The sequence below is a fragment of the Acomys minous genome (assembly GCF_964271855.1).
Source record: "Acomys minous genome assembly, chromosome: 3".
NCBI lineage: Eukaryota > Metazoa > Chordata > Mammalia > Rodentia > Muridae > Acomys > Acomys minous.
The window spans coordinates 118,018,488-118,045,237 of record NC_140485.1 but is presented as its reverse complement, the minus strand read 5'-3'; the positions used below and the strand labels follow the sequence as shown (position 1 = coordinate 118,045,237).

At 42.2% G+C, this 26,750-nt stretch overlaps 1 protein-coding gene, 1 long non-coding RNA gene and 1 pseudogene across 3 annotated transcripts in view; 2 read left to right on the top strand and 1 right to left on the bottom strand.

Moving 5' to 3' along the window:
• Positions 1–26,750, top strand: part of HBS1L (HBS1 like translational GTPase) — a 65,675-nt gene that overhangs the window by 25,614 nt on the left and 13,311 nt on the right. Inside the window, exons 5-12 of the mRNA XM_084777569.1 lie at positions 11,450–11,561; positions 16,252–16,496; positions 16,884–17,049; positions 19,715–19,832; positions 22,243–22,389; positions 23,981–24,055; positions 25,932–26,049; positions 26,536–26,604. Coding sequence (XP_084633695.1) covers positions 11,450–11,561; positions 16,252–16,496; positions 16,884–17,049; positions 19,715–19,832; positions 22,243–22,389; positions 23,981–24,055; positions 25,932–26,049; positions 26,536–26,604 — 1,050 coding nt within the window. The remainder of the gene's footprint in view (positions 1–11,449; positions 11,562–16,251; positions 16,497–16,883; positions 17,050–19,714; positions 19,833–22,242; positions 22,390–23,980; positions 24,056–25,931; positions 26,050–26,535; positions 26,605–26,750) is intronic.
• Positions 1,465–16,228, bottom strand: LOC311595151. Its single transcript, XR_014778327.1, has 7 exons — positions 16,037–16,228; positions 14,234–14,402; positions 14,105–14,156; positions 11,225–11,346; positions 6,727–6,927; positions 4,313–4,479; positions 1,465–4,194 (listed from the first exon to the last, which is right to left on the bottom strand). It is a non-coding gene; the product is annotated as an uncharacterized lncRNA (long non-coding RNA).
• Positions 7,008–9,924, top strand: LOC311593302 (large ribosomal subunit protein mL46-like; annotated as a pseudogene). Its single transcript has 2 exons — positions 7,008–7,047; positions 7,081–9,924. The product of its transcript is annotated as a large ribosomal subunit protein mL46-like (transcript).

Here is a 26,750-nt window from a genome sequence, read left to right as displayed (position 1 = left end):
GACTCCAGCACTGGGCTTGCAAGCATGTGTGGCTATACCCAGCTTCTCTTAGGTGCTTAGGAGCCAAACTCGGGTCCTCGTGTTTGCAGTGCACCCACGTAAGCATCTCCTTATGTCTATATTGTTTCAGTCCATCTACCTCTCCCACCGTGAGAAGCATAGTTACATTAAATACTCGAGTGCCTAAGATATTTCATTCACGGGACTGGTAGACCAGTTTGAAAAGTAAGACAGCCTATAGTTTAATACTTCATACTATAAAGGTGTATATCTACAACACAAAGATACACAGTAAAGGCCTTTCAAATTTAACTCATAAATTATTAAGTCACTTTTATTGGACCCTGTATTTTCACCTGTGGCCTAAAAGTGACAGCATCTCACTGGAACATGATGTCTTGGATCTGAATACATCTTTTCCATCCCCTAAAAATCAGGGTGACCAGAAGACTGTCCAGGTATTTCTTAAAGGAACAATATCCTATGCATCTAGTTTCCCAGTGGATATTAAAATTGTTTTACATGAAAACTTCTCTGTTGAGCAGAGAATGATCTGACTCTAACTCTTAGGAGCCTTTGGAATGCAAACATTAAGTCTGATATTGAAATAATTAATTTTGAGACAGGTTCTCTCGTAGCCCTGGATATCCTTGAACTTGCTATATAGATTAGGACTAGACTGGCCTAGAACTCACTACCTTTGCCTCTCAAGTGCTGGATTTAAAGGCACGCACCACCATGCCTGGGGAGAACGATTGATTTTAGCATTACCTTTTCAGAAGTATCTCAGACTGTAGTTTATGATCAGTAGATTAACAAAATCAAGATTTGGACAACACATTGTCATTTCTTAGAGATACTTGATTCAAGATGTTGGGAACATATGTCCCTCATTCTGAAGAGCTACAATCAGAGGACACAGTGGAGCAAAAGGGCCGGTCCCTTGAGAACCTGGAGAAAAGGAGCAAGCGTGGCACTGATTGTCTCTGTGCTCTCAGGTAGTCAATGAACATTTCCTATAAAATGCAGAATTCGGCCAAAGTTCATGATACGTGAAGCTTGAGCCCATTTAAGGAGTGAGTCTTCAGTTGATCTGAAAGGAAGTGTGCACATATTCTCTGCTGCCCGCTCTACTGAGCGTTCAAGGTTTTACCCAGCTGCTTTCTTGCTCTTCACGTTGTTAGCTGTTCAAGTCTGGAGTGACTTGAGGTGTTTTAGTGGTGTTTTCACTAATTCTGCGCTGTAGCCTTTAGTCTGGTGTTGACTATGGGTCGATGAGCTTTAAAGGGGTCTCAGCCTCCTGCATCTGCATTCACTCACAGCATTGGATTACTTTAGCGGTTGCTGAGGTTCCTGTTGGTCCTTCCCTCTAACACTTAGCTCATCACCATATTAGTTTTTTACTAGAATCTTAAGAATCCTGATTTTGTTTTCCCTTTCTAACACCCAGTTCATCCCATTGGTCACTGAAGTTCCCATGTTTTCTTGAATGCCACAGTACTTGCCCATCTGGAATCACTGTTTTGATCTCTCAGAATTCTCTTAATGGCCCTATTGCTTTCCATCTTGTTTATCTAGCACGTCCCTTACAATGGATGCTGTCTGTTTGTGTTCCCAGTGTCAGGATGTGATACATAGGATGCAAAGCTCTGAAGACCCAGTATACAGATAGTGTCTGGTATGGTAAACTCTTGGTGGCATTGTCATCTGTGTGGGTGGGCTCCTGTGTGGACTGCTGTTGTGCTCCCTGACCCACTGTATTCTTACTGTTTTCCTCCAGATTGGATAGAACGCCCCCCCCCCCCCAACTTTTCCATGTCCCGTCTTCATGTTGCATCATTGCAGGTCACAGTGTGACACTGAAACATATTCCTATGGCAGCTCTTGTTGGGTTCCTGAGCTCCTTCTGAGTAGAATCATGGTCTTACTCTGATCTCTTTACCCTACCACAATGTCGTCTCCTTTCCATCATGAGTAACTTATTGCCAGAGTTTGTCTGGTGCTGTCAGAGACCCACAGGTTGTGTGTTTTCTCTTGGTGGTCAGCTTCTTAAGCACTTCGTATATACAGATTCTTTCAGTTCCTCAGAAACCCCCACTGTGGAGACTGCATAAATATTGTTTTGCTGATAAGAAAGCTAGGCATGGAGATGAGGTAGACTCACTTCAAATTTGGGGTATGTGGTAGCAAGAGCCCCTATTTTATTGGCATTACTAACCTCCAAGTGACTGGTATTTGACATAGGTGGGCTGGAAAGACCCAGTGTTGGCCAGTGTTGACAGATCCTGACAGTGCTGAGGACAGTCCCTTCACAGAAGCATGTGACCACATTCAGAATGTCAGTGACATTGAGGAACCCTACTTTTTGAGAACTTGATGAGTCCAGCTTTTACCCTGAGATATTCGTAAGAGAAAACACATTCGAGAAGTCGCACTCTACCTTCTCTTTGCCTTCGCCCTTCAGCAGCTACTGGGACATTGAAAGAAGCTGTTGGGAAATGACGTGCTGTTGTATGTTTCTATTCCCATGTATTTTCCATGTGCTCACGTCTTACTGTGTGCTGTGTAGAGCAGACACGCACATGTATATGGGATGTGTAGATGCAACCCTCCTACATGGTATAGCTCAGATTCTCTAATTATTGAGCTATTCTTGTGACATTTCCTGATTCTAAGTTCAGCTCCTTCTCTCACATTCACTTTCCAGATGAACTTCAACAAAACAATGTTTTTCTCCCATCATAGTTTCACTGGATGTATACTGCCAGGTTTATACTGTTTTGTTATGTATTCTAGAAGCTTCATTGGATAATACTTAAGCAAAACCAGAAATCCTGGGTTCAAGACAAGGCAAAGTGCTCTATTTTGCTGTGTGTGACATGGTCCATGTTCAATTGAGCATTTCTTGATCCTATTATTGTAGTTATTTAAGAACTGAAGACACTAAATGGGCATAGAAATGTCCAAACTGAATACTATAAAGATGAACTTGGCTGACCTCAAGCTTCAGTAATTATTTTCTAATGAAAGGCTTTCTTCTAAAATACTACTCAGCAATAAATTGTCTCTGTAATGAAAGTCCGATTTCTTAGATTCATTGGGAACTTTGTTTTTTGTGTTCTTGCAAATACGTGTATTTCAACTCCACCCAGAAGTAGATGCTCATTTGGTGGATGTGACAAACGCAGTGTTTTGCTTAGGCTGCGCCCTACATAAGAATGTGTCTGGTATCCTGTTCTTAACTTCTGTCCATCTGAGGCTCTTTGGATTGACGGCTCCTGCATAGAGGCCGTGTATCTCCGTGGTGTAAGTGGGATCCCAAGGCAGAAGCTTGAGAGTCCTTTATAGTGGTGTAGAGAAAGTAAAGGATTATAGAATGTCCACACAGGGTTCTCATGGATAAATCACCAAAATCACTCGTGGTTTCTGTTTTTCTCTTACCTTGTCTTTTTAAACAGTTTTTAGTAATTGTCTGTCCTGAGAACATTGAATTATTTTACTTTATACTGAATAAGTGGAAAATGAGTCCTTTAACATAAATCTGCCAGAGTTCCTGTAATGAAGTTCTTTCAAAGCTGTGTGTGTGTGTGTGTGTGTGTGTGTGTGTGTGTGTGTGTGTGAGAGAGAGAGAGAGAGAGAGAGAGAGAGAGAGAGAGAGAGAGAGAGAGAGAGAGAGAGAGAGAGAGGGGGGAGCTACATACATATTAAAATTTATTGAGAGGATAGATATTCAAAGTTTATTGATTTGTTTGAACAGTGTGTAGAGTTTTAGTACTGTATGTCATGCTCCCCAAGTTTTGAGTCAGATTAAAACTGAAGCTTTATGAACTGAGACACATACTTTTATCTCATGTATTTTATAGTTTGTGTCTCAGAGTGGTTTATAAGTGTTTGGGAATAACCAGCATTAAATCCAGCAAGAGTCAGCAACACTGATATGCTGCCGCAGTGGTCTACCTCTTCATCCTTTATAAAAGTGCACACTGAGAAAGGCTCTTCTGGGTTCCACATTTTCGCTAACAAGGAAGCAGGGTAGTTGGGGAGGAAGTCTCAGTCAGAGGGTACCCCCAGGGAACAGGAGGTGATGTTCTCTACGATGCTTTATTGGAGATGTAGCTGTAGCATGGAGAAGAAGAGCTGGGCAGGCAGGCAGTCCTTACAGTGAAATCATCTAACCTGTGTGTCCTTATTTATCTATAAAATAGAGAAAAAGTTTTAATTACGTTTTAATGAAGGATGGAACACGTAAGCAGTTCTTCCCTTTTTTCCTAGGTGCTAAATGCTAATCATTAAATAAGAATCTTCAGAACGCATCTTTGGATGGTTTGGTGGATGAGTGGGTCTTGTATAGCTTGGGCAAGGATCTTGATACCCTTTTAGAATGGACTGCACTTCTATCGGATTTCCAGGAAGGGCCAGCCAGAAGTTAAGGCACAGGAGGGGTTCATTCCTGCAAGGTTTAGTGGTGCAGCCTGTGACCTACAAGAGAAATCCCAGAGAAAGTCAAGTTAGAGAAAGTGCATGGTAACAGCTGCTTAGTAGAAGGGCACGGCTGAGAGTTCAAGGCCTGTTTCCTACCCAGCACTCATTTCCTGCTGTTGGCACTTTAAGATTTGTTGTAAGTGTACTGCTCAATTTGGGGCAGGAGTGTTTGTCACCCAATGAATATGACGGGGGAGGGGAAGAGATTGTGTGTGTGTGTGTGTGTGTGTGTGTGTGTGTGTGTGTGTGTGTGTGTGTGTCAGTTTGTCTTCTATTGGTCCATGACTGACTCCTTTAGATGCTAGTGTAATTTTGACCTCAGTAGGATTTGCTTCCTGTCCAGCCCAGCACTAACAATAGGATGACTTTGTGTGTGATCTCTTTGAGGTAGCAAAATCATATTGTGTATTTGCATTTTTTAGTTAAGAATAACCTGTGGTTTTTGCTGGCTTTCTAAAGGAATGTCTGACTTAAAAAGGAAGGAAGGAAGGAAGGCTAATGAAGTGCTTTGATGAGGGTATTCTTACCTCAATCCTGACATCTTTCTGTGTACTTTCACTTAATCAAACATCTGAAACATCTTAAGTCTTGAGCTGGGCGTGGTGGCACATGCCTTTAATCCCAGTACTCAAGAGGCAGAGGCAGGCAAATTGTTGTGAGTTTGAGGCCAGCCTGATCTACAGAGGGAGTCTAGGACAGCCAAGGCTATACAGAGAAACATCTTGAGTCTTAGACGTAAAAACCCACCAAAGTAAAATTTATTGCATCCCCAAAATAGTGTAAGACCATCACACTTTTTTCCTCTATGCTTACAAGACCACTAAAAGTAAAAATTACATTATTTCAGTAAACTAAATATGCAGGAATCAACATTTTCATGAACCTGTAGACTATACTAAAAGTGAATCTTAAAAGGAAGTTAGAATTAGTTTTGTAGTCCTTGGAGTGAGACTTTCATCTTACATTTTTTCTTGTTCTTAGAAGTCAAGGTCCGCACGCACGCGCACACACACAGACACACACCACCGTCACCACCACCATCAGCAGCATCAACTACCGTAATCACCATTACCACCATCCCCATTATCATTATCATCACCAGCATCACCACCAGCAGCAGCAATATAACCACCACCACTACCATCGCTACTACAATGCACCAAGCATCTCCCACCTTCTCTCTTCACTTTCACTGAACTCTAGGAAGGGCTTTAAGTGCTTTTCTAATGCAAAGCCAAGCCCTCCAGCTCTGCCACGGTTTCGTCCTCTTCCTTGTTCCACTTGCTTGTAGGCTGTAGGCCTGGGGCCTAGGAAATCAGCTTTATCCATTTTCCTGCCCTTCCAGGATCATTGCTCCTGTAACTTTTCTCCTTCGTCTCTGCATGTTGGAAGTTCTTGTCTTTTGCCTGTGTTAGACCTCTGCTAGCTCTTCTGCAGGCACCTGCTTTACAGCCTCATAGCTGCCTTTTCTTCCTCACTGCAGACTTCGGCCTTCATTCGGCACAACCGTGCTCTGCTAGTGTATCGGGAAGGCCAGGACTTTGAGCTGACTGCGGTGATGCTCACTTAGCAGCCACTCAGTCTGATTTCCTCCTCCTCAAAATAACTATTTCATACCCATTTTTACTAGCATTGCCACCTTGACCTTTTCTTGGCCTATAGACCCTACTTTTCATTTTCAGTACTTTTTCATTCAGCTTAGGTTTCCTGGCCTCTCAACAGTCAGTTTTTGGAGGGCAATATCTTTCATTTTTACTTTGTCTTGACACCTGTTGGGTAGAACCTTGACCTTGCATACAGTAGTCAGTGTGTTTTCTGTTAATGTCTCATTATGTCTAAAAAGGATCTAAATATCATGGCTACCTATTTTTTTTTAGATGTTTTTAATTAAAATAGAATCATATCACTTTCCCTGTCTTTCTTCCTTTCAGCCTCTCTCAGCTATTGTCCCTTGAACCCTTTCATATGTCTCAGTTGGCAGCTTTCTCCTTATTGTTATGTACATGTGTGTGCACATGTGTGTGCACATACATACATATATAACTGCAACCTACTGAGTCTGCTTTTCTTGTTTATGTGCATATAGTTTCCAGGCTGACTACCAAAAGGGGGCTCATCCCTCGGAGAGGCTAATTATTATTCTCTCAGCAGCCATTGGCTGCCTGTAGATACTTGTTTATGGAGAGACCCTGAGGGATTTTCCCCCTTTCACATTGACATATCAATTGATAGCATCATTGTTACCGTGTTATTCATGCAGCCTGTCCTAGGAGAGGCTGTTTCACAGTGGATTTCTTGGTGTTTGGAGTCTTCACTCTTTGCACTCCTTTCCCACATTGACGTGACCATAGATGCAGGGGCTGTGATGTAGACGTGTCTGTTGGTGCTGGGCTCCCCATGGTCTGTTGATCTCGGCACTGATTTCTTGCCATGGTCTCCCATTTGCTGTAAAAAAGAGGCTTTTATGATGAGGGATGTTATAAAGATAACATTTAGAATGCAGTAAGGGGTGGGAAGACAGAAAGATGGCGGCGCCCATAGGGCATACGTACCCTGTTAGGAGCGGCTTGACAGGCTCTGGGTGGTCTGTCCCTTGAGGCTACACCCTCTCAAGCAGCCAGTGTCCATGGCACTTGTTGGGCGCCTTGTGTCTGCAGCGGCCCCAGCCGATCACCAAGCCACTCACCCCATTGCAGGAGGAGACAGAGAAGCCTGTATTCAGACCATGAGCTCTGTGCTCTCCATGAAGCTCAGCAGCTGGTGAAGAAAGCTGACTTGATGATGAACAGGATGAGGAGGGCATTACACTTGCACAAGATTTAGAAGCTGTGTGGGAGCAGGCCTTCCTGCAGTTCAAACCTGGAGCTCGGCTAACAGAAGCTGATTAAGAAAAAAAATGACAGAAAATCCTTGCATCGTAAACTAGACAGAAAGCTTGTCCTCTTAATCAGAGAGAAGCCTGGAGACCAAGATTTTTGGATGCTCCCTCAAGTAGAGTGGGCAGCCTATGGAGCCCCTTTGAGGGACAGCTGAGCGGGTCTTGACTACTACACTCTCAGAAAACAACATGGAAGCCAAGTTCCTAGGGAATGTACCTTGTGGCCACTGCAAGTTCATGCTCCCCAAGGCAATGTGGACAGAGAGTGACCTTGGGGTCAAAGTCTTCTTCAAAGCTATGTTGTCTCACCAGAGGGTTCATGCAGGCCAGAAAGGGCCACCATGCGTGGGCTAATAAGGACAAGCTGGGTGATTATCTGCAGCCCAAGTACCTGGCTCAGGACAGGTCTCCTGGACCTTCAATGGCCTCTGCTGCCTGTGGATGACGCTCACTAGTCAACTGTTAACGATCTCAGGAACAGTGCTGATGCTCATTTACAGGGACCATCAAGCACCATACTAAATTCTGAGAATTACATGTGTCTGTCATTGTGTTGGGAAAAAAATAGAATGCAGTAAGGAAGGAATTAAGCTAGTCTAGCAGAAAGGTGGTAATAGATTTTGTTGTTGATGATTCATGAGCCCTGGGGAGCTGACTAGGTTTCAGTCCTATTGAATGGGCTTTAAGCCTATTGGCAGGTGCTGGTAGCTGTGATCCATGGGTATTGCAGCTGGATAGTTGCTCCCCTCTGCCTTTTGGCAGCTCACACACGCTTTTCTGGAACCATGGAAAGTAGAGCACAGGAAAGAGGCTTTCAGATCAGATCCAGCTCCTGTCAGCTGAGTCCTGTGTCCAAACTTGTGGTGCCTTCGGCAAGAGGGACCACCCCGAATCCCTGGGAAATGACCAAGGGCTACATCTGTAATGTAGATGTATAGATAGGCTCTACGTCTATAAGGCTGGGAGGCATTTGGACTACCCTGACCAACTATTTGAAAGGAGATTTCTCATGCCTGCTGCTAGTGTTTTTGTTGGTCTCTGGTTCTTAGGGAGAGCAATGTTCAAGTGGCTTAACTTTCTTTAAGGTGTATGTGTGTTGTATAGTATTTTAGGTAAAATATGATTCCTTGAGGATGCACTGATCGTGGTCTTCATTCGTCCCCCGTCCCACCTCCTGTACGGACCTCCCACCCTCTCCCTGTTGTTTCCTGCTTCATGTCACGTCACCTGTGACCTGCTGCCTCTTGCCCCTGCCTGTATGTTCCCTTTATACTTCATGTTTGTACTGACATTTGAAGATACAGAGCTAATAGGCAAAGGAAACATCAACTGAACAAGAAACCCACAGATTTGGAGAGAATCTTCACCACATTCAGAAAGGATTGATATCCAGTTTAAAAATGAGCTAAGAATCTCAGCAGTTCTTTTTAGAGGAAATAAAAATGGCTAATGAATACCTAAAAATATAAATACAAATTAAAACAGCTTCGAGATTTCATTTCATCCCAGTCAGAATAGCTAATGTGAGCAAAACAACTGACAGCACATTCTGGTGAGGTCATTGGGAACACAAATTATTGCACTCACAGATCAGTCTGGAGAATCCTCAAAACACTAAGTAAGATAAACGTACCATGACCCAGCTATGCCCTCTTTCCACACTGGCTCAGCGATGCTCAGAGCCACCCTGTCTGCTCTGTTCATAGCTGGGAAATGGAGACAGCCTACGGCCCTTCAGCAGATAACAGATATTCATAATGGAATGCTATTCAGCTGTTAAAAAAAAGGTCATGCCATTTGCAGGCAAAGTGGATGGACGTAGAACAGTTTATGTGTGTGAGGTAAGGCAGACCCAGGAAGGCAAACACATGTTCTTTCTCATCTATGGTTCTTTGCTCTTGATTTGTTTGTTTTGGTTTTGGAACAGGGTCTCTACATTGCTTAGGCCGTCCTGGAACTCACTATGTAGACCAGGCTAGCCTCAGATTCACAGAGTTCCTCCTGCTTTTTCAGGGATTAAAATTGTGTGTCACCATGCCCAATTGCACTTATTTTTTTTTAAAGACTAGTCTTTTATTATTAAAAATTCCTTTTTAATCCTTATTTAAGAAAGATTTCCCAAGACTCATCAGAAAAATACCCATGAGAAAGTGTCCTCATATTAACCCCTTTCCAACCCCAACTGAGTGTGCCATGCTGTGGATCCTGATCCCTGCTGCCTCCCCAGACATGTCAGCATCGGCAGCGTGTCCAGCGAGCCCTCTCAGTTTCCTTTTGAGTGGGATCCTAGACCCTTTCTACAATATTCTACCGCTTCCGTTTCCTGCCCAGCATTCTTAGTCATTCTATGTACCTACACTGCTCCTCTAAGTCATTACAGCCAGATTGGAGTATCGGACTGTGTTCAGAAGCATTTACATGTCCCCACCATGAGTCTGCAGGCCTGGGGCTTGAGTAGTCGAGCTCCTCGGTACTTCCACCCTGAAAGGGAGCTGTCTAGAAGAAAGCTGTGCATAAATAGCCTCGTGTCAGATTCTGCTTCCAAACGAGTTATTAAAACCTGAAAAAATTCACTTTAAGTCTCTTGCACACTTCTAGTGACCCTTACCTAAGGTTGCCGTGGTTGCTGCGTTTGCAGCCTCTTACCACCTGATTGGTCAGCAGCCTCAAGTCCTATGATGCCTCAGGCCTGTTACCTCCCTTGGTGTCTGTCACCTTTTCCTGCTCCCCATCTTCTGGCAAGGGTGTCCTCTGGCACTTAGATGCTGAAGAACTTCCTGTGCTTTATCATAAGGCAGCTCAGGTTTGTTCCCTCATGTTGGCAATCTCATGTCAGATTTCTAGTTTACTTCCATTTATGTGCTCATGAACCACAAATGCGTGCTCTAGTTCAGGCCTTGCATGGTTTGGTGCCCTCTTGCCATTCATAGTTCTCAGACAGTCTGGTTTCTGTAGTTTTCTCATCCTCAGAAGGATTGTTTTCACGTGTTGTTACTTTATATTCTCCTTCCTGCTGCTTGGTTACCACTCTGTGCTGTTCACTTCTGTGTCTTGTGTCTGGCCCAATGGGCCTGTGTGTTTCACCTCGTGAGCTTCCCAGGGCTCACTCACTTTCTCCACTCAGAACAGCTCCTCCTCCTACAGCAGTGTCCATGACCAGGCGACCTTCTGGAGAGGCTTTCTAGTTCATGTGTGCTGTCATCAGATCTTATGGCACAATAGATGAACTTTTTATACCAATAACAAGTTTAATTTTACATTTTAAAAATCATTTAATGGTCTCCTGCTAGACTCTCTGAGCACATTTTTCTTCTTGTTCAATTTTGCATTTCTGGCCAGACTGGCCTACAGTGAGCAAAGAGTTAAGCTTTTTTTTTTTTTAGTAAATTCTGTACATTAACCTGTCTTTCCTAATTAATGTAGCACTTTCTGTTTATGTGTCTACTAGTTTACCACATGTTGTTTCCATGTTTTTGTGAATCCAAGCCTGTGGGTACTCCTTGAAAATTTAAGAAAATACATTTTTAAAACTGTAGAGTTAAGAGTGAATGCATAAACTCTTACTCCAACTCCTAACTTACCCTTCATGCTTTTGACTTTCCTACATTGTCCTGTTCTGTGTGGTTAGCATAGAACATACTGCAAGTAAAAAACATGGAATGTTCCAGCAAAATTCAGCAGACTTTAACTTGTTCATCAGTTGATAAATCTCAGGATCAAAAATAGCTTAGCCATCTGCTAACAGAGCGGACAGTTTTAGCCTTGTGAAAGGGTGTGGTCACAGAGGCAGGTAGAGGGTCTAGGTAGAATGTCAGAATAAGGCTCAGCACAGAAACCACCTTGACTTCTGATACCGAAACTTACCAGTCAGCTCAAGATTAGGAAGAGATTTGCTGGGGTTAAACATGGGTGTCCAGACTGTCGGGGGTTTCCCAGAATAGGCCATAGTTTTTCAGCATCTTTGTCTCACCGTTTAAAGAGAAGGTCTGTATACAAAGACATGAACCCTGTGAATATTAATCTCAATCTCTATAATATGCCATATGTTTCTGGAAACTCATTGTCCTTTTATATTTTGCTCATATTTAGGAAAATCAGTTGGATCTCGGTCATCCCAGAGTGAATCCGAAATTGTGCCGAAAGTTGCGAAGATGACTGTGTCTGGGAAGCAGAAGCAGACTTTGGGGTTTGAAGTGCCTGGGTGAGACTCTCAATCATTCACCTTTAAAACACCCGTTCTCCTGAGCATTGATGAGAGCACCTTTTCAATTTTCTGTAATAACCCACTAGCACTCTCGTGCCTCCTGGACAGTGTGTAGAGCAGAGGACAGGCGGGGCCGAGAGATTAGCTCTGATTCTAACTTTATTGTGCGACTCACTGTGAGTCATCCACGTTAGTGACTGACAGTTACTTTACATTAGACGGAACAACTATGTCCTATAGAATCTGGTTTTGTGACGTAGGGGATTCCTAAGACCTCTGGGTGGTGTGGGCGAGCAGCTCTTGAGAGTCAGTGAGCCAGACTCAGTGATTTGAATAGTGAGAATCCTGCATTGGGCTAGAGCAGCGCTGGCTGCTTTTCCGGAGGACTCAGGTTCCAGTCCCAGCACCACATGGTGGCTCACAGCCATATGCAACTCCAGTTCTAAGGGGTCTGGCACCCTCTTCTGGTCTTTGTAGGCATTGCACATGCTTGTAATGTATGAATGCAGGCAAAATACCGATACATTAAAGGAAGGAAATTAAAAGTAAAATAAAAATATTGCCTTGAAGTTCTTGTAACTCGGTGTGTTTGTGTGCTTGCACATTTGTGTATGTCTATGAATATTTGTGTGTGTGTGTGCGCGCTCATGTGCACTCAGTTATGTAAACATATGGCCAGAGATTAATAGGTGTTTTCCTTGCTTACTCTCCACCTATTTTTATTTGTAAGATTTACATGTTTTTTTTTAAATTTAGTGTAAGTGTGTCTGTGTGGGGTAGAGGAATGTGGGGAAAGCTGCCCTCGGCTGATGCTAGGAATATGAGTCCTCTGAAGAGCAGTGTGCGCTCTCAGTCACTGTTTGACTGCTGGGGAGCCCTGGGGTCTGCATGCTTGGACCCCCAGCACTGAGATGGCAGGTGTTGTGCCACCACGCCCAGCTCTTGCTCACACACCAGTAAGCTCTCTCTCTCCTGCTCCTCTTTTAATTTGTATGCTGAATAAAGTGGTTCATCGTATCAATAACACATGCAATTAAAAACTCCTAGAACTTGGACTATGTAGGGAAAAATGACTAAGTCAACATTGGCAGTACTTGCTATTGATTTTAGGAGTTTTTACTTTTAAAACTTGTAGGAGTTTTTAATAGTGAAGGGAAGTGAGTTACATGTGTCTCATATTGTGAAATATTAATATGTAGCCTCTTTAAAATTGTTCAGAAGTTTTATTCTCTAACTATCCCTTTTCCTGGGCTTGGTTGCATGCACTTGCTATTCTAGCACCGAGAAGTGGAGCCTGGAGGATCAGGAGTTAGCTACGTAAAGCTCTGGGCCAGCTTAGGCTACCTGAGTCTGTCTCATAAAAGTACTGTTTATAAGTTATGTATACCTTATTTACCCGGGATACAGGGGAAGAAGTCATCAAGTACTAATCAGGACGACTCATTTTTAGCATTGTGAAATACAGTCTCAGGACCCTTATTCTTCTTTTTATAAACATCTGTGGGAGTGCGAACATAAGCCCCTGTGAAGAATCGCAATGGTCTCCCACTTCTCTGTTTTATCCAGGTCTGGGAGCCAGGACTCCTACAGTCCGTGTTAGTTCAGTGATGAGTGATATAGAGCTGATCTGTGTTGTATAGCTTGAACTTAGTCAGATGATGTTGAGTTGTTCAGTTCTAAAAGTCGTCCTTTTCTCTTGTCATCAAGGTTGAGTTAACACAAAAACCCTTCTCGGCCTTAATGTGTTGAGTTATATTTAATTGTTATGGGAGCCTCTTTTTTTTTGTTGTTTTGAGACAGGGCGTGGAACTCACTACATAGACCAGGCTGGCTTGGAACTCAAAGATCCACATGCCTCTGCCTCCTGAGTGCTGGATTGCAGGCGTGCGCCACTGTGCCTATCTAGGGAGACTTTCATTGAGCAAAATAAGTAAAATACACAGCCCTTTCTTTGAAGGCATCGTGGTCTCGATGTGGAAAGTTTCAGAAGTCTTAGCAACCTGCAAATAAGCTTTAGGTAATATATTGTATTGGAAAGACAGACAGACAGACAGACAGAGCTTCTGCACAAGTATCTGTAAGACAATGGATGAAATGACGAAGAAAAAGAAGTGTTCATACACAAGGAACTGGTGACCATGTGCAAGTATAACTTCTATAAAGTCCAAACACTGAGCTAGGAGGTCACACAGCGGCAAATGCTTCATGAAGACAGGGCCTGTTTGCACTCATCAGTACATCGTTTAAGTATTAATCAGAATCCTTGGAGATATATTATCTTAAAAATACATTTGCAAATATAGTAAAGCTTTTTTGGTTTTCTGTCTCTGAGTCAACATTTTGACAGGGCCCAGTGGGAAAAATCATTAGAACATAAAATGTCCAATCAAAGACTGAGGACTTGGAACACTTATCAGCACTTACTAGGAGTAAAGGTATAGTTTTACATAAGATACTTTGTAGCATTCATAATCTGGATAAAATTTGGGGCTCTTCTGGTTTAGTCTCAAGAAAACACAGAAACAAGGAAACATTCTTACATCGATTTCCGCAGCATGTGTTTCTACATGGCTGAGGTCGTCCTAGTGGTGCCTGTAAGGAGAGCACAGAATTAATAGTTCTGCTGAGACAACAGCATTTAAATGACTGCTGTTAAGTTCTCTACTCACCTTTGTATTGCACAACTTGTAGCTTTAACATCAGTACCTTGTTTCTTTTCTGGTACATGTGTTAGGGTGTGCCACCATGTCCCAGTTGTCTTTCTTGGACTGTTCTAGTAGACTTGGAGCTTTCAAGTTTCATGGTCTCAGCACTCTATCTGGACACTGAAGTCCCAGCCTTTGAGAGAGTGATTGAACATTTGCTACATGTGTATAAATTACTTGTAATATAGTGTATACCGTATATTATAATTTTAAGGCTAATTTATTCTAGTTCCATTTCTTTTTAGGCTTTTAGATCAGTGCTACATATAATACAGTGTTTCAGATTGACAGAATTCTCTCCCTTCAAGTGGATTAAAATATTTTAACAGAGATAACTTATTGGGGTGTTTTTGACAATCTGGCATCAGGCAACATTTAATACTGAAATTGGGCATTCTGTACACTTATGCAATCCTAACACTCTAGAGGCCGATGCAGAAAGATCCCAATCTTTAGGCCAGCTTGTACTGTATAATGAGATGGCCTGCAAAACAGATGGACAGACAGACAGACAGACATAGACACACAAATAATACTGGATAACTATCTCTTGAAAAATAGAACATGAAAAATTTAAAACATATGGGTTGTTTAACTTGAGTTCAACCTTTATGTGACTATATTAAGTGAAATATTACAAGCCAGACTTTGTAGGCACATGCCAGTGATTCCAGTGTCTTCGAGGCTGAGGCAGGTGGGTCACTGTGAGTTCTAGACAAGCTGACTACGTATTGAGTGTCAGCTCAGCTTGTGAGTGCATAGATTCTGTTTCAAAACAAACACCCAAAATAAATGCAACAGAAAAGAGCATATAATATTTGTAGTTTCTCAAGATTAAAGGACCTATAAATGGACAATCAAGATGGCTCAGAGAGGGGACAAAGGTATTTGCTCCTCAGACTTACTGCTTACAGCCCTCAGGAGCCAGATGGCAGAAGGAAAGAACTGACAACACCCTTTTGCTGCTTTCTGACCTATACACTTGTGCGTGCGCGCGTGCGCACACACTCACACTCACACACACACACACACACACACACACACACACACACCCCTACACAGTCCCCTTATACACACCCCTACACACACAAATGTGAAAAAAAGTTACCAAGAATTCAAAAAATACAATTCATAGTGTATTGATTTTTCTTGAAAGCTCTATTGATCCCAAACTTTGTTTGTCTATGGCCTTACCATTGCATTTACATACACCCAGTCCTGACCGTACCATCACATACAGACCCAGTCCTGGCCATAACATCACAAATACACACAATCGTGACCACTGCATCACAAATAGTACCCAATTCTGACTGATCATGGGAGCTAAAATCGGATGAGAGAGTGGCAGTTCATTTCTCTGTGTGTGCACATGTGAAGGGTGGCTCATTGCTTGGAGGGCACTCCGCTTTACTAACAATGAGAGCTGGACCTCTGGAGCACACGGAAGGAGATTGACGTCACATGCCCAAGAGATGCTCTGTACTTAGTCTTGCGAGTGCCCACGTCAGGAAGTAAGGCTTGTCTTTTAGATTTATACAGTAATGGTCCCTCTTTTGGAAAGGTCATGTAGAAATAAGAAATCAGATTAATTCGTTAAAATCATGAAATTATATGAGAAAATGTCTGAAAAAATGTTATCAGTTTATTCTTTGAGTCATAGCAGTCAGTATAGGCGTAGGCGCAGAACGGTCATTTTTAAATCTTAAAGGCATTAAAGAGTTTTAAATAGCCGCTTGTACCTCACAGGATGCGGGCGTTCCCTGCCTGAAGCCTGGTGGTGTGCATGCCTACTCCCTCCTCACGGGCAGCAGACATCCCTCCTGAGGTCCCGAGGCTGCATCCCTGTGGATTGGTCTTGCTCACTTTCCACTTCCACCTTGACAGACCTAAGAACAGGAAGAGACATCCCTGCCCTCTCACACAGTAGGGCAGCATGTGACATGGCTTTCTGACGTTTTTTTCTGATCTTCTTCCTGTAGCTTAACTTCTGAAGAAAATGGAGATAGTCTGCATGCTCCTCACAAAGGAGCTCCTGGTGACGACGGTCTTGAGCCCAGCACTCTTAAGCCTGCCCTCCAGCCTCCCTCTGCCCAAGCGTCGGATGAGCTGAGCTCAACTCCAACGCCCGTGAAGAAGTCTGGCAAGCTGAGGCAGCAGATCGATGTGAGAGCTGAGCTGGAGAAGCGACAGGGCGGCAAGCAGCTGCTTAACCTGGTGGTGATCGGTAATGCCCTTGTTGTCCTGTGTCGGGAGGGCCGGCTCTAGGCAGGCAGCCTCTGGAGCCGCAGAAAGCAAAGAGGCGTCGCATCATAATGCATTCTAGTCACCAGGGAGAAGTGATACCATGTCATCGAGGAGGTGGTGGCATTTTCACTTGGTGAACATTTTGAAAATGGGATGTATTTCCCCCAAGAAGGGAAAACTTACCCTCTCTAAAACAATGTGTGCAGTTCTCCCCCCTGCCCCCACATCTAGGTGTTTTAACCTTGATAAAAATTGGTATTTCTTACTCTAAGTGCTGACCTGGGCTATTGAATTAGTCATGCAGTGCCTCAATGTGAACAACATCTGGAAATGTACCAAGTATTAACCCTGAATCAATCTTCCATAGGTCATGTTGATGCTGGGAAAAGTACTCTGATGGGCCATATGCTTTACCTTCTGGGTAATGTAAACAAGAGGACTATGCACAAGTATGAACAAGAGTCTAAAAAGGCGGGCAAGGCCTCATTTGCATATGCATGGGTCTTGGATGAGACTGGAGAAGAAAGGGAAAGGTAGTCACCATATTTCAAATTTTCAGTTTGAAATGATCGTCCTTTAAAATAAGTGTGCAGTGTGTGTTGAATATGTAAGGCATAAAATGTGTTAGAGAAAGCTTTGGCAAACCCTTTTGTTTGTACACTGGCCATGCTCTATTCTGTGAGAGAATAGTTATCCCAAACCAGCCAAGGAGCAGAGCAGCACACCAGCAGCAGGCTCCCTGAGTTGATTTTGCTGCCAGAGGAGTTGGCAGTTGACGCTCCCTCAGCACGATATGCTGTCTTGACTCTACTCAGTCTTGTACGAGGAGGTTATAAAGGAAAGGTAAAGAATAAGCTGTCCCCTGCCTACCTGTGCATGCCCAGTGGGTCCAGAGCACAGGCCTCCACAGTTTTCTAATTCATGAGACAGGGGCCACACCGAGACATTGAGTCTGTCTTGTCAGTTATTCCTTCTGTCTCTCTCAGGACTTAGTGCTAATTTGGGTAGATTCTAGTGGAAGGATGAAGATCGTCACCTATCTCTGGCCAGAGAGTAATAGTGTTTTCTTCTGAAGCACCTTAAAGCACAGGCGTGTATTACATTTAAGGCTCCTGGAGATGGAGAAGCAAAGGCTACCTAATAGTGGTGAAATGGCAGATATGTAACAACTAAGGGAATAACGACTAACGCCCCACGAGGCCCCGTGAGAGTTCTGAGTGAACAGTTTGGAGCATCTCTGATGTTGTTAATCTGAGTGGCTCTCATATAGCAGGTCACGGTAGTCTGCACTGCTTCTGATTCCTGGGCATCTGCATCATCACAGTCTCTCTCTCTCTCTCTCTCTCTCTCTCTCTCTCTCTCTCTCTCTCTCTCTCTCTCTCATATGTAGGCAGCTTTTTCTCTGTATATTATTGAAAACTGTTTTCTACTGTCATACAAAAAAAAAAAATAACTTGTCAGTTGCCATATTTTGAAAAACAGTGAGGCCCAAGTGATTCCTTCCTGTCTGTCTAACAAGCAGACTGTCAAAGGGAATGGCTTTTGTTTTCTTTGTGTAGCCTGACTGAGAAGAGTTGTAATGTAAGCTGGGAGGGCTTAGTGAAGTTTACTTAATTATGTGAGTTGAGCTGCTGTGAGCTGGCTGCACTTGTTCTTCTAATAAGCACCGTTTGAGACCTCCAGCTGTAACACCTGCTCATGGCAGTGAAAGTGCGGTCACTATCTTTTGCTTTTTGCCATGTTATACTTTGGACTGCCCCTCCATTCTGTAGACAGCAGAGGTTTCTGAGTACGTACTGCAGGTTTTTAGCTCGCTCCACTGTATATTTCAGAATGGCATTTTAAAAGCTGATATGTTCTTTAAATATATTTAAAATATATTGCAAATCAGTGTTGAAGAACACATGTTAGGGGAGTTGGAGAGATGGCTCAGTGGTTAAGAGCACTGGCTGCTCTTCCAGAGGACCTGGGCTCAATTCCCAGCACCCACATGGCAGCTCACAAGTGTCTGTAACTCCTGCTCCAGGGGATCTGACATCATCACCCACACACACATACAAGCAGGCAGAAACCTAGTGTTCATAAAATAAAAAATAAGTTGTTTTTTTAAAAAAGAACAGATGTTAATAAGCTGGGTAACATTTTCATATCCTTATGAAAGGATTATAAAGGTTCAAATACAGATAAAAGCTGAGCGATTGCACTGGGTCAAACACCTTGACTCCTAATTTTTCCAAGGCCACTTTGGAGCGTAATAAGCATTAGGCATGCTTTGACAAGTTCAGATGGCTTGAGGAAGGAGACCCACTTTCCTTACTGCCACGGCCAACTTGAGTTCATCATTGGAGTGTCAGGGCTGTCTGTCAAAGGAAAGCTGTGCTTCTTCCTGTGAGTGGTGTAGAGCAGGCTTCTCAGCCTTCCTACCACTGCGACCCCTCACCACAGCTCCTCATGCTGTGGTGACCCCCCAGCTCCTCATGCTGTGGTGACCCCCCAGCCATAAGATTACTTTGTTGCTACTTCACAACTGTAATTTTGCTACTGTTATGAGTCTTAATTGGACATCTGATGTGCAGCCCCTTTGTGGGCCACTTGAGAGCCTCTTGCCCAGAGCAAACCTATTGACCACCTGATTCTAAGTTTTCAAGGTCACAGGACTCAGGCTCCTATAGCCATTCCTAGGGATTTTCTATAATTGGAATCTTTGTTTTGTGGCTGAAAAGTGGCCCTGGCTTGGCCTCTAAGAATAAGATGAAATAGGACGCAAACTGTCATCTCTCGTACTGCCCATTTTCAAATTATAACTGTTGGCCAGCTTTGCAAGTGGAATTTTTCTCGGTTTATTTCTATAATTAGTGAAGCATAAACAAAACATTAGAAAAGCCAGTTCCTGAAAGTAATCATTTGTCATTTTATCTTTTCATGTACAGTACCTGTTTTTGTCTCATCTAGAGATGTATGTATAGCTTTCTTTGTTTCTTACAAAATGTTAAGGAAATGGGGAATACCTACCACCCTGATTGAGTTTGCTGTATATACAAGCTTGCTTTAATGGATACTAAGTTATAGCTGATGTTTCAGTCCCAACCCTTTGTTTGCTTCATTATGATGAAGACTGCAGGTTATTACTTAAGAGATTTAGTCCACATCAGTGACTGTTTATATAGTAGACTTTAACCATTTTATGCTCTGTTTAAGGGGAGTAACAATGGATGTTGGCATGACGAAGTTTGAAACCACAACCAAAGTCATTACGTTAATGGACGCTCCAGGCCACAAGGATTTCATTCCAAACATGATCACAGGAGCGGCCCAGGTACCTGCTGCCTCAGCCAAGCGCGGCACACCGCTTGTGTCTTCAGCTCCCCACACCTGCCGGCTTGCAGCTCTAGGGTTTTAGCTTGTAAAGTGTTTTAAAATGAAAAGTTTTCCTTTTGAGCAGTTAGGAAAAAATGGATACATTTTATTTTTTGTGCTCAGCTTACCTGTGCTATCTAAGCTTTCTGCTGTGTTATGGATTTCTTGATTGTTTTACCCCTAAAGTCCGGCATGATAATGAACACGTTAAAGTGCAATTAAGGTAGAACGAGTATATGAGTAAGTAAGAGCCAAAGGAGAAAACAGTGTAAGGAGCCCCCCCTGAGCACCTGAAGACCACTTGGTTGTTGGTTTACTCTTGCTGCGAGTTCAGACTGACCTGGAGTTTCTGCATAGCTGGGCTCACGATGCCACACTCTGTCTCCATTTCTACCTTCCACGTGCTGAGGTTGCAGGTCTGTGCTACCATGTGGAGCTTACGGATGCTAACCGCGATTTACACAGTAAAGTTCTATAAAGAATTTGATATTATGTATAGATTCAGGGCCTACTTTATGACTTTTTCATCTCCGATTATGTATGGTAAAGATTATATGATAATCTTTGTGAGATTCTCTATACAGTAGACAGTACAGAAAACAACAACAAAATTACCAAACAACTTAAAAGCTGTGGAACTTGGTTCCAAGAGGCCAGAGCACTTAATCCTGTGTGGAGTATCAGCAGACCCTGGAAAGACGCTATTCCTGGTCTCAGATGGGTCGGGAGTGGACTATAAGTCACGCAGTCACTAGCCTGGGTATCTCTGAGACAAGTCCAACGCTAAGCAAGAACTGTGTAAGGGGAAGCGAGCATCATCCTTTGAAAAGTATCTAGACAAGGCCTAGACAGGATGATTGATAAAATGCACTTGGAAGCACAGCTGTGGGCCATAGTGTTGTGCAAAATTTTGTAAACCACTTCTCCAAGATGGAAATAAAATCACATACAGAGTCATGGGGCCCAGGAGGCCGACAGGGACTGCGCTCCGCCCAGAGGCAGCTTCTTGTCTGTCTTGTGGGCTTGAGCATGAAAGGAGAAGGCGGAGAACCTGGAGACACAGTAGCTGCAGCAGAGGGACAAGTGACCTGTGCTGATTTGTGCATTGATTTTTCTCACTACAGATAATATTCTGATATCTGAATATTATGTAGGATATTGTTTTATAAGATAAATTCCTAAATGTGGAATTCATAGGATGTAAAATGTGCATAATTTTAGGGCTCTTGATATTTACTATCACAGTGCCCTTTGGGGGTTGTATAACAAATGTGTACAAGACCAAAGTCCTGCTCCCTCTAGCACATCACTGACCAGTGGTGTCTCAACGTAGGATCTGGGAATGTGTAGTTTTGCCTTTTTTTTTTTTTGATTTTTTGAGACAGGGTTTCTCTGTGTAGCCCTGGCTGTCCTGGACTCACTTTGTAGACTAGCTGGCTTCGAACACAAAGCGACCCTAGATTGATTTATTTAATGTATGAGTTTGCATGTACCCCTGCAGGCCAGAAGAGGGCATCAGATCATAGATGGTTGTGAGCCACCATGTGGTTACTGGGAATTGAACTCAGGACCTTTGGAAGAGTAAGCAGTGCTCTTAACCACTGAGCCATCTCTCCAGCCCCTTGACCTTTTTTCGTTTTTTTTTTTTGTTTTGTTTTTATTTGTTTTTCTAGACAGGGTCAATTTGTAGACCAGGCTGGCCTCGAACTCACAGAGATCCACCTGCCTCTGCCTCCCAAGTGCTGGGATTACAGGAGTGTGCCACACCACTGGCTTTGATTTTTTTTTTTTAAGTGGGGAGGGCTTTAATAAATTTAAACTTTGGCTTTTTGTATTTCTTGAGGAAAAATTCATAGCTTATATCTTAACTAATTTTCTATAGAACTCTGTATACTTTTTTTTTGTCTTTTTTTGGTAAAGATGATGCTTGAGATAATTTGCTATCTTTATGTTTTAATTTTATCTTTCTCACCTTTAGGCAAGCATTTTAATTTTCTGTAATTGAGTGCAGACTTTAATTATACTTATTACTTGTGTATGGCTGTGCTTGAGCCACAGCGTTCACAGGAGGCAACTCACGGACGTCAGGTCCTTCTTGTCACCATGTGGGTCCATCTAGTCAGGCTCCTCAGCAAGAGGCTCTACCTGGCGCCATCTTGCTGACCCCTTTCTGTTCTTTATGTCACTATCGCATCTTTCCCTGTTGGAGCTTTGTGCCCATCTGCTGTGGCCTTCCATTTGCTCTGGTTTCAGTGTCAGGTTGTGGTCAGGTTATGGCCTTTAACTCTGACCAAGTGGTGAATCGAGTGAGCTGTCCTTTGAGTAAAAAGAGTGGCCTTGTCTCTACCTGTGATTCTCTCTTCCCTCAGGCTGACGTAGCCGTTTTAGTGGTTGATGCCAGCAGGGGAGAGTTTGAAGCTGGATTTGAGACTGGAGGACAGACACGTGAGCACGGCCTCTTGGTCCGATCTCTTGGAGTGACACAGCTTGCTGTGGCCGTCAACAAGATGGATCAGGTAGCTGAAGGGCTCTGTCAGAATCTGTTTTAAATATTGATTAAGATTATGTTCTGTGGGCTGGAGAGACGGCTCAGGGGTTAAGGACACGTGTTGCTCCTGCAGAGGACCTGGGCTTGGTTCCCAGCACCACGTGGTGGCTCACGACCCGCTGTGACTCCAGCTCTTGGGATCCCGGCAGTGTTGGCCGGCTTCTGCAGCACCAGACACTCGTGTGGTGCCCAAGGCATTTTTAAATGGACACTATTCTGCCAATATAGGTGCCCACAGATGGAGATAGTATATCTTTGGTTAGTCTAGTTGCAGTATCAAGAAAAATAGACTTGCTATCTTTTAATTAACTTAATATGATAATAGTAATTTTGAAGCAAGAGTATCTTATCTTTAAAATGACTTTTTGGAACTTAAAACTTTTCAATTATAAAATGTATGCACCATTTTAAAATGAAAGTATAAAACCCTTTCATTGTACACCCACCAATTTTATTTTTATAGAAATTGATTGTTAAAAAAAAAAAAGAAATTGATTGTTTTCATTTTTTTTGTCACAACTATTGGATTATGGTAGATGATTCTCTCCTTTCTAAAAAATTGACAATACTCTTATATGTGGGTAAAGAAATTCTAATGGCTTTATTGTAGGCTACACTAATGATGTGATATAGTAAAACTATCTTATTTTAAAGATTTGTTTTTGTGGGTGTTGTGAGATGGCTGTTCTGTGGACATCTCTGGGCCTCAGGCCATATAACTTTTAAAACTTGCTAACCATGGCGTAAGTGCCTTTGAGAAATGTGCTGATTATTTACTCTTGGTACATGTGGTAGATTTATGACCCTAAACTGAAAAATCAGCTATTATGAAAAATATTTTCTAATTTGATATACAGAACATATTTTTTTGTTAACTTTGTTGTTTTATGAGTAGTAATAATATTTAAATATACATTTTCCTGGAAATTATTTATATAGTTTCCTCATTTTCCATTTTGGTTATTTGGGCATATATAAATATATATTTTGTTTTTTATGTTTATGTATTTTCTTCATCCTAGCTTCTGATATTCAATAATCTCTGTTAGTTCCTCTATAGTTTATTATGTAGTTTTTCTCTAGCATTTGTATATGAAAATTTGAAGATGTAGTAGCTTGTGTTGAAGCTACTGCATAAGAGTCTAGCCTTCACTGCCATGATGCGCGTTTCCACGTATGTTGCGGACACTTACATAAGGTGCTGTGCACATCTAAGCTCTGTACCTGACCTAGAGGTGACATCACACTTGGCCAGTGTGATTGGCTGAGGTGGGTGTCAGTGATCAAAGCCCAATTTAATAAATTACTGACGTGTCTGTCTGAGCTTGAAGTCACTTTTAGCGTGACTAGTAGATCTAGCTAGTAGAGAGTCCTTGCTGGCTCCCTGTTCCAAGTGAAGTTAATCTCAGGTCATATTAATGCTAAGATTTTTTTTTTTCTGAGTTCTATTTTTACTTTTTTAATATAATTTTCGCTATGTACATTTTATTGTAGTAATTCTAATTTTATGTGTTATATTCCCCAAACATAACTCTCTCTATAAATTGGATCTTTGTCAGGTAAATTGGCAACAAGAAAGGTTTCAAGATATTACTGGAAAACTTGGGCACTTTCTCAAGCAAGCAGGTTTTAAGGTATGATAATTTTAAGTTAAATTAGTTGTGTTATTTCTCTAAATCATTTTACTGAGGGAAGAAAAAAAGCTAATTTATTAATATTCTGTTTTGGTCTTTAAAAATTTATATTACAATTATTAAAATTAAAATATAATTACATTATATCCTTCAATCTCTGCTCCCTCCAGCTCCTCCCATACCCGTTCCTCTTGCTTACTCTCAAATTCATAGCCTCTTTCTCGTCAATTGTTTTCATACATACATACATACACACACACATATATATAATTTATATAAAATACATATATAATTGTTTTTCTATAGGTTCATATACCATATGCTTAGCCAACAACAAAGTTAACAAACAAAATATGTTCTGTATATCAAATTAGAAAATATTTTTCATAATAGCTGATTTTTCAGTTTAGGGTCATAAATCTACCACATGTACCAAGAGTAAATAATCAGCAGCATATATACACATTCATATACATATACATATATATGATACATATATAATTGTTTCTCTGTAGGTCCATATATATATACACATATATGCATAGGTATGTTTGTGTATAGCCTGCTGAGTCCTTTAGCGTTGCTTGTATGTATGGCCTCAGGGCTGACGTTGGCTAAGCAATTAGGAGGCTCGTCATCCGTGAGGAAGATATGTCTCCCTCTGTCGGTGTTCCTTAGTTGCATGTTCTCTGACTGTGGGTAGACCCTAGACAAGAGTCTCTCCCTCCTGGGCTAATGTGTCTGCTGGTTTGGTTATTGTTTGTCTTACTTAGGCAGCCATGTTAGTGAGTCTTCATGGATGTCATTTTCCTCTCATCTGTAGGAGACAACCTTGCAGCAGCCTTCCTGGTCCTCTGCTTCTTGCTTTTTCTTTTCTTTCTTTTTCTTTTTCTTTTTTTATTCATAAAATTTTCTTCATTTTATTTTTAACTTTTTATTGATTATTTGTGACTTTCATGTCATGCACCACAGTCCCACTTATCTCCCTGTCCCTTCATATCCACCCTTCACCTTGTAACCTCCACCCCCAACAGAAAATAGTAAATAAAATAGAAAATAAACAGACAGACAAACAACCTAAAAATCACTGGGCATGGTGATGCACACCTGTAATCCCAGCACTGGGGAGGCAGAGGCAGGTGGATCTCTGTGAGTTTGAGGCCAGCCTGGTGTACAAGGTGAGTCCAGGACAGCCAACGCTACACAGAGAAAAGCACTGTCTCAAAAAAACCAAAACAACAAAAGAACCTAAAAAACAAACAAACAAAACATTTTGTTTTGGAAGCTTCAGTGTGTCCCACAGTACACCCTTTTGCCCAGATGTCTTTACTTGCAAATGTTCATTACAATGAGTCGTTGGTATGTTTTGATCCTGCTAAGTATGTTTAATTCCATTTTTCTTTTTATTTCATCCTGGTATATGTATATACCTGACTCTTAAAATTTACATATATTGAACATTGGCCTGGGTTTTATGTAAATAAGAGATTTTCCTACCACTTCAGATAATAAAAGTTTAAGGAAGTCATAGAAGAATGTTGGTAGAGAAGAATTTATCCAGCAAAAAAACCCCTGAAATATACCTACATCAGCAAGTAGCATGCTTTAATGGTTTGAAGAAAATTTCCAGATTTTCCCCAAATTAAAAAATATTGGCCCAGATAACACCAGGGTGGTGCTCCCCTGATTCCTGGGTAACACCAGGGCTGTGCTCCCCTGATTCCTGGGTAACACCAGGGCTGTGCTCCCCTGATTCCTGTCACCTTTCATCTGTTGTTCAGTTGCAAACTTGGTTCCGTTGTAGTGTTAATGAATCTTTGTAGTTTTTGCTTCTGTAATGTTGTAATTTAGTTTCTGTCTTTCATCTTTTGAATAGGAGAGTGATGTAGCATTTATCCCTACGAGTGGACTCAGTGGTGAAAATTTAATCACAAGATCACAGTCAAGTGACCTCACAAAGTGGTATAAAGGATTATGTTTACTGGAACAAATTGGTACGTACGCTACTGTCACTGTTTTTCTGTGCTATAGACTTGATGTTTATTATTTAGAGCTCTTTGTGAGCCACAAAATATATATGAAAAAGCATAGAATTTGTAATCAGAGAACCTGGGTTCTCAGTTTTGAATCATGTATACTATTTAAATTCTTGGTTTTTTGAAGCCATATTAGTAAGTTTAGAACCTGCTCTTCCTGTCTTCTTGACTAGTTGAGATTAAATGACATGATGTGTGGGGAACACAGTTGACACAAGACAGTCATTTACTGTACGTACAAAATAGGTTAATTTTTTAGAAGAAGAGAGACAGTAATGGGCACACTGGAGATAGTGAAGAAAAAATACCGTCTTTGGCTTTGAGGCTGCTAGGATTGGAGACTAGGCCCCTATGCAAGCCGGATGTGTGCCCTTCTGCAGAGCAGTGTCCACAGCTCTGCAGTCTAAACTAAACCTTATTTTTTTTTGTTGTCTTTTCTACCAGATTCCTTCAAGCCCCCTCAACGATCTATTGACAAACCTTTTAGGTTATGTGTGTCGGATGTCTTCAAAGGTGAGCGCTGCTCCGAAGGGTTGCTGCTCGTGCCGCCTGTCCACCCTTGCTGTCTTGTTATGTTGTCTCGTTTCTTCTCATCACATGGCCCCTTCAGCTTACACGCCGCTCCGCCCTTTACATTGACCTGTCAGGGCCCAAAGAGA